Source organism: Chinchilla lanigera, unplaced genomic scaffold (assembly GCF_000276665.1).
Source record: "Chinchilla lanigera isolate Chin_1 unplaced genomic scaffold, ChiLan1.0 scaffold00058, whole genome shotgun sequence".
In the NCBI taxonomy this organism is placed as follows: Eukaryota; Metazoa; Chordata; class Mammalia; order Rodentia; family Chinchillidae; genus Chinchilla; species Chinchilla lanigera.
In genome coordinates this window covers 206,821-218,298 of record NW_004955459.1, presented here as the reverse complement: position 1 = coordinate 218,298, position 11,478 = coordinate 206,821, and the positions used below count along the sequence as shown (strand labels likewise).

The 11,478-nt window shown below is 46.6% G+C and overlaps 1 protein-coding gene across 1 annotated transcript; it reads left to right on the top strand.

Annotated features, from left to right (window-relative positions):
* The first annotated feature begins 2,252 nt into the window (after positions 1-2,252).
* On the top strand, positions 2,253-7,470 carry LOC102014118 (serine protease 40-like). Its single transcript, XM_005397546.2, has 5 exons — positions 2,253-2,421; positions 3,039-3,201; positions 3,990-4,264; positions 6,137-6,309; positions 7,004-7,470. The coding sequence occupies exons 1-5, from the start codon at positions 2,298-2,300 to the stop codon at positions 7,316-7,318; spliced, it is 1,050 nt and encodes a 349-aa protein (XP_005397603.1). The 5' UTR covers positions 2,253-2,297; the 3' UTR covers positions 7,319-7,470.
* Positions 7,471-11,478: the final 4,008 nt, after the last annotated feature.

Here is an 11,478-nt window from a genome sequence, read left to right as displayed (position 1 = left end):
TTTTTTTTTGTTTTTCTCCGGTACCAGGAACTGAACTCACGACCTTGCACTTGCCAGGCAGGCGCTTTGCCGCTGAGCTAAATCCCCAGCCCCTGGAGTTCCTTGTCTTGTGTATGCATTACAAAAATCTGTTCTTCAGTTGTCACATTGTTAATGCAGTTTTAGGGAGAAAACCCCAGCTTCCAGGATCCTAACTGACTAGGCTCAGCGACCTGCTCCAAAATCTCAATCAATCAGGGAGATGAGCAGTGGTGAAAGTCAGGAAAGGAACTACAATCTGTGTGGCCACTCTGGGAAGCACAGAAACAAGGGTACAAGGTCTGACTTTGAGGTTTTATGGAAAAGGGGTTGGGATTTGAAGAGCTAGCTGGGTATGTTGCCCTGGTCAAGTCATGTTCCAGGAGATTGTCACCTTAGGGCTGGTTCTGTGAGGTAAGGGGGAAGTCAGTTCCTCTGAGGTGATTGATTGCTGTGCTAGGGGCAGCCTTGGTTCCCATCATAGGTAACTGCTCTGCTTGTGGGGAGCAGTATAATCATGGGGTGAGCTCTGTGACAGGCCCCACTTTCACTAGAGTCCAAGGTGACTGTAGGTTTAGGACAATAATTGGAGACTTCTAGGCATCCTTTGAGGGGTCTGCAATAGGATGTTGTAAAAGATGGGACTTGAATGCCCTTGGAAATCTTAAAAAATACCTTAGTTAACTCTTGAGTCCTCAGTCATGAAAAGAAATGAGATAGACTGGGTAAATTTAAGGTTAATAAACCATATATTACCAGTTCTTAGACAGACACTGCTTAAGTGATTAGCACACGTATGTGCAGAGCGAAACAGGATTGGGAGCCAAAGCAATTTCAAGACAATAAAAAAGACAAATAAAAAATAAAGGTAGAAAAAAAAAATAAAAAAATAAAGGTAGAGATGCCAAGCTTTGTCCTGCTTTTAGTTACCCACTGGGAATCTGCAGGTCTAGCCTCTAGTTTCCTGTTATAGCATTAACATTCTACCCGTGTCTCTCTGCCTTCACGTGAACATATCATGACACCAGTCATTGCATTCAGAACAAACCCTGACCCAGTATGGCATCATTTTAACTTGATCTACAAAGATTCCATCCCCAAATCAAGTCGCATACACGGGTACCTGGGGTGAGGACTTCAGCATATCTTCTGGGGGGACATAATTCAATCCATATCTTAGCCCTCTTCAAATAAGCCTCTCTTTCCCTTTTTTTCTTCCTTTCTTTCTTCCTTTCTTTCTCTCTCTCTTTCTCTCTTTCTTTTTCTTTATTCCTCCCTTCCTTCTTGACTTACTTCCTCCCTCTCTCCCTCCCTTCCTTCCTTCCTTCCTTTTCTTATCCTAGGCTTTCATCATGTGACTCAATACTAGGTTTCTTTTGCTGTCCCATACTCCTCTCCCTTTGATTTTCTGAACTTCTGATCTTATTTCTCTTTAATTCAAACTTACAGACTATACATCAGTGCAAATACCTAGCTACCTAGCTTCTTCTTGCTGCTTATAGCACAATGTAAGAGGAGAGTGATATATGGAGGGGAGAACTGTTTAGCTATAAAGAATGAAAATGATGATTTTGAAAATTCTCAACTTCTTCAGATGTCAAAAGATACAATTTTCAGCTAAGAGCTCAGAATGGCCAAGAGATCTAAATAGTCAAGGCAAGGACCCTTTCAAGTCACTGAGTGTTCATCATAAGTCTCCATGACAACGGAGGGCCTCTAGGACACTTAAGAGCACTGTCACTCTGGTGTCTCTTTTATCTTTTTTATTTCAAAAGATCTGTGGGTGTGGCTTTGTTTAATTAAGTGAAATCTCAGGATTGCAAAGATCCCAAGGCACATCAGCAGGAACACCCACAGCAAGTAACCCCCGGCCCCCCTCCCCCGCTCTTGCCCTAATTCTCCTTAGAAGCAAGTTGATAGGCCTGCTCAGATAAAAATGTGTGCTACTTTCCATGAAAAAGGAAGGATGTCCAAGACTCCAAAGAGCAGAACTGAGGGTCTTCACAGAGTTTTCTCCCAGACCATGACACCTAGCAGAGCTTTGGGATACGGTGAAAGCATTTTGCGTAGGAAAGGAACACGTGTCGCTGGAGGTTTACGGTGAGGGGCTCTGACACCCTGCCTCTCCCACCAACCCGGGGTCTCCCGGTGATGATGGACCTCTCAGAGCTGGGGCATCTGCACAGTGGGGGTCCACAGCCTCTGGACACTCCAAGGTGACTGGCCACGACCCACCGTTGGCTGCCCGCGTGCTCTGAGTCACAGATGCGGGCGGGTCGATGGGGGGCGCCAGGGAGCAGCAGTCGGGCCTGGGTTGGGCTAGGCTCTGGGCACTCGCGGCACTTCTCCTCCGCCTACACTTCCTGGCTCTGGCTGCCCAGGACACTCAGCCCTTGTCAGAGGGTAAGTGGGGGCAGGGGCAGCCCGGACCCAGAGCAGCCACCTGGCAGGCTCTCCTGTCCCACCCCTTCACAGACCCCTGACATCCTCCAAGAGAACTCCAGCAAGGCCCAATATGGCTCAGGGGGTGCTGGGAAGTTGGCAGTTGGGAGGCCTGGCCTCTGGAATTGGGGGACAGGGAAGGTGGTGGAGAGGGCCCTCTCCCCTCCTGGTGTTTCCCGCTGGTTCTCAAGCGTGGGTACAAGGGCAGAAGATCCTGCCTGGATCAGTACCACATATTATTTCCCGGGCTGAGGGGGCAGGCAGGCCTATGCCATCCACCCTGGCCTTGAACTCTGCACCATTACCTCTGAATGCCTAAGTTTCTGCTCTTCCAGCACTTTGAGCGAGGTGCTGTTGTCCTTAGTGAGCAAGGGTCCACAAGAGCCTAGCCCAGAGCCCACATTCCTCCCTAAACCAATGCAACCATGTACTCATCTCAGTCTGTGGCCCAGGTCATTTCATTCTGGGCCCGAGAAGGGAAGAGTAGCTGTGGTGTTCCCTGAGTCCTGCTGATACCTACACTTAGGGGCACCAAGGGCTGGAGTCCTGAGTGCATCTGGCTGGGATTGTCTTCACAGTCTGCGGCAGGCCTGCGTACAGAGGGAAGATCTTTGGAGGTAATAAGGCAAACCCTGAACGGTGGCCATGGCAAGCCAGTCTGCTTCTGCATGGCAGGCACATCTGTGGAGCTTCCCTCATCGACAGAAATTGGGTGATCTCTGCAGCCCACTGCTTCCAAAGGTGTGAATTCCTGCCAAGAGTTGGGTTGTGGGAAGGGCTGCTGGGAGGGAGGAGCAGGGTGAGCGAGGTGCGACCAGAGTGACAGCTGCTGGGAAGGGTTGCTGGAGGGAAGGGCAGGGTGAGTGAGGTGTGACCAGCCTTTCTCCTCCAGTCTTCTCTGTGATGTAATTTGAGCAAAAGCCCTGGGATGGTAGCTGCTGTCAGGTGCCCTGTGCTGCTGCCCCACCTTTAACTCAGTGGCACCCTCTACCTGGAATGTCATCCTGCTCATCACTTGATTCCCCTCTCATGTCCATTGAAGTCAGATCTTCAGGCAGGGCCCGTCCTTCACATCTCACCCTAGGACACCTTGCCTGTGCCTAAGGTATGGCAGCCTTTGGAGAAGACAGTATAAGAACTAGGGGATGGATCTTGCTAGCCAGGGAAGTGCAGTGAGAAGGCCCTATAAGAGGGACTGGTCAAGCTGGAAATACACAAGTCTCTTCTGCAGGAAAAAGGGGTACAGTTTGAAGTACCCCAAATATATCTTTCCAGAATCAGATCTCTGCTCTTTGGATTCTAATACATGCTAGACGAGCCATCAAGAGCCTTCAAAGGTCAAATGTCCTAAGTTTATGGGTAGCAGTCAAGTCTACTTCAAGAGAAAGCTTGAGTATTAGGAAGGGAGTACAGATAACCCCTTAAAATGACAGGGTGGAGTGTCTGGTTGCCTGTCAAGCGGGTGAGCTGTGAGCTGTTAGGTGGGTGAGGGTACTAACCCAACACTGAGAGGAACTGCTGTCTAATAGGTCCCACAGCCCATCTGACTACAGAGTCCTGCTGGGCTACAACAAGCTGAGCAGTCCCACGAACTTCAGCCTGCAGATGACAGTGTATAAGCTTATTGTCCATGAAGACTATGACAAAATACACCGCATGTCAAGAGACATTGTCCTGATGCAACTGCATCGGCCTGTGGAATTCAACTCCCACGTTCTCCCTGTTTGTCTCCCAGACAGCAGCTTGAACCTGGATCCCTTTGCTTCCTGCTGGATAACTGGCTGGGGGATGCTTACGGAAGACAGTGAGCATACAGGGAAAACGGAGAGGGCGAGGGGCTGGGAGATTGTTTGGGGCCTTTCAATCCTTCTAAAGCCTCTTGATTCCCTCAGTCCAAAAAAAATATTATAATAATCTCTAACTTTGAGAATCAGAAACCTGGGCTTTTTCACTTTGAGCCATTCAGGATTACCAGGGCTAAGAACATATTTGACCCCCTCATTCCAAGGTTCTTTTGGGGTCTGGCCATTTCAGAGTTTCATCAAACACCACTCAATCTTGCATGGCCACAGAAGGTGCTGGATATGAATAAGGGGATGAGAGCAGCCTGCCCTCTGACCTGAGGCAAGCTAGGGTGTTCATGGCTGAAGAACATTTACCTGTATGGAACTCACTGCTCACCCCTTAATGCAAGTAATACTTGTTCATTCTCCTGACTTACACCGTCAGCTCTCGATATCTGTGATTCGGCACCTGCAGCCCAACCAACAGTGGACCCAAAGCATTCAGAGCAGGGGAAGGAACATTTCTCTCTTGATCATTTTTCTCTGAACAGTACAGTATTACTATTTTGCATAGCATTTACATTGCATCAGGTATTCTAAGAAATGTACAGATAATAAAAAGTACCCAGGAAGTGGATATGTTCTCTGCAAGTACTGTGATGTCATTTTATATAAGACATTTGAGCATCTGTGGATTTTGGAATCCTTGGAAGATGCCTACGGATACTGAAGGATAGCCAAATACTTTTAGACTGAGAGAGGGAGATGTTGGGCAGAGACTTTTTGTACAAAGGTGAATGCCTTTTATCTAAGAAAATATAATGGTGAGAGGGAAATAGTAGAATATAAAATTGGGTGACTCATAGGGTCACAATCTGGCAGAGCATCTCCACAAAAGCATTTGAGGTAGGAGTTTCCTTGAGGTTTGGGTTGGAACCACCATCCCTGCTCCTGGCCTCTAAGTATCAGTCCTACAGCTTAGTCCTTAGAACAGCCAGCTCACCAGCATTTCCAGTCACCTTCCTGTATGAACTGTCAGTCTCAGAACCTCTGAAAGGGGAAAGGAGATCTCCAAGCCAGGCCAGAGGAGAGGAGTTGGAGCATGAAGAGAACTCATGAGCTGGAGAGTCACCGGGGGTAGTGCAGCTGACATCAGTGGGACCCTGAGCTCTTCTTAGTCCTTGTCTTTCTACACTGTCCTCTGATGGCTGTTGCTAGCCCCTTACCCAGGCCTGAGGTTTGCCACACACAAGTACCTGCTGATGACCCACAAAAGGCTGTAGAGAGGGAGCACAAAGGAAGTGTGAGCTGTCATCCTAATACTGTGCGAGCACACAGAGGCTGCAGGTCAGAGCACGAGTGGCATCTAGAAACAGAATCCAAATAATTAAGTGCAGTTGCTCCTTGTGGTGAGGCCATTCTTACTGTCATACACTATAAGCTACCTGGGACCTGTGATGTTCACATTTGCTACATCCTAGCTAGGTCAGGATTCCCACTTCCATTCTCCCTGTTGCTATCTCTGTTTCCACAGAGAAGCCAGAAGAATTGTTTTGGGAATATAAGTGGATCTTTCCATTATTACCAAAGCACTTAGAATGAATTTGCAATCCCACAGCCTGGTGAAGAGGCACGGGCTGCTCTGGACCCTGCTATGACTACACCTCACCTTTTTCTGCTCCACTCTTTGCAACAACAATGACCTCCTTCCTGGTCCTTTCCCTCTGGTCCCTCCTTCCTGGTCCTTCCTCTTGGCTCTCTTGAATGCCTTTCCCCAGTTTTTGCAAGTCTACCACAGCCAACCAGAGTGGGTGCCCTCTGACAGCAAGCAGGCTGGAGAGGAACCAGGTTTTTCTCCAGGCTGATTTTCACATCTGAATTCTCTCCCACAGCATTCCTGTCTGCACCCTTCCAGCTGCAGGAGGGGGAGATGGCTCTCATAAGCCGTGAGCACTGTGCAGAATATTATGAACTTCCACCTGGTGTTGAGGACCCCAATCCCTATGTGGTAAAGGAGGACATGCTGTGTGCTGCGGAATTTGCAACAGAGAGATCTGTCTGCAGAGTAAGTGAGGCCTCTCAGACTCCATACTGAGCCTGGTCACCCTTCTGCTCCTAGAATGACCATGTCACCTCCCTCTGTGTCTTCTCTGTACTCTGCCACAACCCCTTTTCTAAAATCTTCCCTGAGCTCAACCCAACCTAAAATGTCAGACCCCTGAAAGAGTAGCAGCTCATCTCATTCATTTTCTTTGTACCTTTTAAAAAACATTGAAGTATAGCATGCAAGGAAAAGGGCTTAGTTTGTACTATTTGATGGTTTCAGTGTTCAATGCATTCACGCAACCAACACCCAAAGGGCGATGCTTATCCCTCTGTCCTGTCCCTATTCTCCCCTAATATCCCACCCTGTGGGGCCTAAGAGGCTCCTACTCTCATATGGGTGGGAGCGCAGAGTGCAGATGTCAGGCTCCTAGAGTCCTTTTGTTCATTCTCATGGCCTGTGACTGCCAACTTGGGTGATACCCAGGGTCCGCTTGTATATTTTGTGGGGTGGGGCTCTGAGGCCTTACTCTGAAAATACTGATCCAGGAGTTGTCACCTCCCTCGTATCTGGACTTTTAAAAATTGTCCAGCTTACTCTGATAAGCACCACTCATGTCGACAGAGGTGACCCCTGGAGCTCACTTTGTCTTCTCCACCCTGGGCAATGTGTGTCCCTCCCTGTCTCAATCCCACTGTCTATGTCCTCTCCTCAGGGAGACTCTGGGGGACCCCTTGTCTGCCCGGTACAAGGTATCTGGTACCTGATAGGAGTGAGCAGTTGGAGCGCACCGTGTTTAAGACCTGTGGGCCCCAGCGTCTTTGCCAATGTCACCTACTTTGCCAACTGGATCAAAGAACAGAAGCAGGCCAGTCCTCCACCTGAAGTCGCCGTGGCTCCTCCTCAGGAAAAACCCCCAGCACTGACTGGCTTAAATGCTCGGGACACTGTTGTCAAGCCCCAGATATTCATAGTCCTGCTGTCTTCTCAGATCTTCCTGCTACAGCTCATTTTGCTCAGGAACCTGTGATGGACCCATACCCCCCTAATGTCCAGGCTTTTCCCACAAGCCTCCTGGCTGAGTTCTGTACTACCCTTCCATGCTTCTATCTCTTGGCTTGTCTGTCCATCTGGGGCCAACTATGTTCCAAGACAGACAAAATAAAAATTAATGAAGAAGGATCTGGCTCTTGTTTCTCACACATCATTGTCAGGCCTCATGCCCAGTTGGCATTGAGCTGCCTGTTATAAGCCAGTCTCCTTCTTCCCTGGGCAAGGACACCCAGGGTACCAAGCTGGCCATGTGAGAGCTGAATGGCCTGCCTTGGGTAGTTGAATTCCACAAATTCAGTCCCAAGTCATGCTCTAAAGGGCATGTGTTCTTCCAGAAAAATGAGCCAAAATGCCAGGACCTCACCCTGTGGTGGAGCAGCTTGTGCTCTCAAAGCTGGGCATGGATAAGTGTCTTCTAGGCCCACAGCTCACAGAAGCTCTTGTGGAGAGTCTGCAATGATAGCAAAGGATTCTTAGGTCCAAGAGCTTTCTTTTATTTATTTATTTATTTATTTATTTATTTTTTAATTTTAAGGATAAAAGGAGGGAAACATTAACAGACTTACAACATTTTACAACATATCACAAGCACAATACAGACAATACAGAGTTACAAACAAAGTGGTAGGGAATTAACAATGGTGGTTGTATTACATATTGATGTCTTCAAAGTGGCTTCTCATGAAAACAGATATAGACATGCAATACTGGTCAACCAAAGACTCATTGACAGTTTCTTTCAGCATAGAAACAGCAGATAGAAGAACAACCATGTTATCTATCCTGTATATACATACATACAAAATTTCTCCTTCTTTCCCTTCTCTTTTCCCACATCCCAGAAGCCCTTTACTCTTCAGTGGTTTCCTATCATTTCACAGTGTCTATCATACCTCCGAGTTTAAATTAACTCTTTCAAGTTTTACACTAGTGACACAATGCGGTGCTTGCACATGTATGTTTGATTTATTTCACTTATGAGTATGGTCTCTAGTTGTGACCATTTAAATATAAAGGCCTCAAGTTTATCTTTCTTTACAGCTGAGTAATATTCCATTATATAAAAGTACCATAATTTTCTTATCCAATCCTCGGTGGATGGACATTTGGGTTGCTTCCACATTTTAGCAATTACAAATTGTGCTGCTATGAACATAGGTGCACATATATCACTGTGATATGATGTTTTTAGATCTTCTGGGAAAATACCCAGCAGGGGGATAGCTGGGTTGAATGGGACCTCTAAACCTAGTTTTCGGAGGAATCTCCAAACTGATTTCCACAGTGGTTTCACCAGTCTGCATTCCCACCAGCAGTGGAGAAGGGTTCCTATTTCTCCACAGCCTCGCCAGCATTTGTTATTGGTTGATTTCTTAATGCTAGCCATTCTTACTGGGGTAAGGTGGAATCTTAGTGTTGTTTTAATTTGCATTTCTCGAATGACTAATGATGTTGAACATTTTCTCATATATTTATTTGCCGTTTGTATCTCCTTGTCTGAGAAATGTGTGTTCATCTCAGCTGCCCATTTTTGGATTGGGTCTTTGAATTTGGAGGGGCTGAAATTTTTTAATTCTTTATATGTTCTAGATAGAAGCCCTTTGTCTGAGGGACAATCAGCTAAAATTTTTTCCAAGTTTGTGGGTTTTCTTTTGACTCTGCTGGTGATTTCTTTAGATGTGCAGAAACTTTTCAGTAGGATGAGATCCCAGTTGTTGATTCTTTCAAGTGTTTCACGTGCAATTTGGTTTTTATTCATGAACTCTCTGCCTACCCCTATGTCTTCGAGGTTTTTACCTACTTTCTCTTCCAATAGATTTAGTGTTTCTGGTTTAATATTGAGATCTGTGAACCATTTTGACTTGAGTTTGGTGCATGGTGATAGGCTTGGGTCTATTTTCAGTTTTTGGCAGGTATTGAGCCAATTTTTCCAGCACCATTTATTAAAGAGGCTATCATTCTTCCAGTGAGTTTGATTGGCCCCTTTATCAAAGATTAGGTGGTTGAGTGTGTTTTTGGTTGTGTCTGTTTCTTCCAGTCTGTTCCATTGATCCTCAGGCCCAAGAGCTTTCTTTTAATAAGTTGACTAGTTTGAGCATTTTGTCAAAGCAATGGTAATCTGACTAATGCAGTCAGGTACCTGTACTGGGCATAAGAAAGAAGGGATTTTGATTTGAGAAATTAACCAGAGTTAGTGAGAGAAGCTCAGAGAACCTGGAGGTAGTCTTGCAGTGGCTGTAGCTGGGGTTGAGGGCAGGGCAGTGAGAGGACAGTTCTGAAAAGACCATTCACCTATCTGTTCTTGCCTCTTGGCTTCCCATGGTTTTAATAAAGGCTCCTTACCATTCCTCAGGTGCCAGGGTTGCAGAGTGGCAGGTTGTGAGTGCTCCCCTCAGCCACCCATAAGCAACTGCCTTCTAAACCCTTTGTTATGGTTTAGATCTAAGTTGTTCCCAAAATACTTCATGTGCTCAGAGGTGGGGTTTAGGAAGGTGACTGGATAATGTGGTTGGTGTAGGTGACTTGTTAGTGGGAGGTAGGTCCTGATTAGTTGGGGTGTGACCTGGGAGGGCACATTTCCATCCCCTGCTGCCCCTTTTACTCCCCACTTCCTGGAAGTCATAGGATGAGCAGCTTTCCTTGGTCCTGGCCCTCCCACTGAGTTCTCCCTCGGATCCAGCTGACCAGGGAATGTAGCAATGAGCCAGGATAACCCTCTCCTCCTTTAAATTGTGGGTATTGGGTGATGAAGTGACTAAGACATCCCTCCTACAAACCCCAAGAAAGCATAATGCTCTCTGGAACAACAGTCTCCTCCCACTGTGATTTTACACCTGGTTGAAAAACTTGCAAGCTTCAGCATAAATAAGTTAAACAAATTTTGTGTGTGAACCTAGAGCTTCATGGATGCAAGGCATTCTAACCACTGAGCTGAACTCTAGCCCCTCTTCCAAGGCTTTAAGTTGAATTCCTGACTGTGGAAGCTGCCTGGGGGGTAGGGTGCAAAGTAAAGAGAAGTGCTGTGTGCTTAGGGCCCCTCCTTGAGCTCCTCAGAACTTCATTCTTCCACACATATTTCCTCACTGAGCAAGAGCAAAGCTACTAGCCCTGGGGAATGTGCACACATGCCAGGACACCACCCACCTCAAAAACATGGTTGCACTTCAAGACTACAACGGAAAATGTATAATACTTGAAAAACAATTACTGGAGGAGATTGGCCATTTAATTTTAATAAGCACAATAAATTATGAGTATAGAAAAATATTACTAGCAATAAGACACAAGACCAAAAAAATAAAAAACCAAGTCAAAATATTACATGTGAAAAATATAAGGCACAGCGGCCACTGTGGCAGCGAGGGAGTGCGCCCATCTGTGAATGAGCCCTGGGCCAAATGCAGGCTCCAGGAAAAGGTGGTGGCATGCTTCTGCCTCCTGTGCATACAACCCATGGCAGCTGGTCGCCTCTGTGGGGCACATGTGATTATGGAGGTTATCAGGTCCAAAAAATATAAAGCTGGCCAGCAGGCTGGAGACTCAGGAGAGCTGATGTTGTAGTTCAAGTCCATATTTATTACAGTTTTTATTTTCTACATTTTGGATAGTTTGACATCTTGAAAGACTTTAGTGGTTGGGGAAAGAGTGCCCCTCGCAGGGCTTGTGGGCTTACAAAATAACCTTCCAATGTCCACCTGCATGCAGTCACAAGTGGAAGAATGAAAAAGGGCTGTCTGCAGGCTGGAGACCAGAGGATCCAGTCAAAACTCAAAGGCCTGGAGCTCACTGCAGTCTGGTGTGAGTCCTAACCAGAAAGCCAAGGTCTGCATCAGAAGGCTGAAGAGTCTGTGCTAGTACCTGAAGGAACTGAAGATGAACATCCAAAGGTGATGGTGAAGACAACAGCTCCACCAAGGAAACAAAAGGGAAGAATTTCTTCTTTCCCTTTGTATTCCATCCAGGCTACAAGGCTCTTGGTTGATGCCACCCACTTTTGGGATGGGTCTTCCCACTTCAGTTTGCAGTCTACACGTCCATCATCCAGAGACAACCCCAGATCTGTGGTCCGCTAATCCTTTAGGCATTTCTTAATCCACTTTCTTTTTTTTTTTTTTTTTTTTTTTGTTTTTCTCCGGT

Excerpts from the sequence above, each read along its gene's own strand:
- LOC102014118 (XM_005397546.2), top strand. The coding sequence starts at position 2,298 with ATGGGGGGCGCCAGGGAGCAGCAGTCGGGCCTGGGTTGGGCTAGGCTC. Across the intron at positions 3,202-3,989 it reads GCAGCCCACTGCTTCCAAAG|GTCCCACAGCCCATCTGACT; the intron begins GTGTGAATTCCT and ends GCTGTCTAATAG. Across the intron at positions 4,265-6,136 it reads GGGGATGCTTACGGAAGACA|CATTCCTGTCTGCACCCTTC; the intron begins GTGAGCATACAG and ends TCTCTCCCACAG.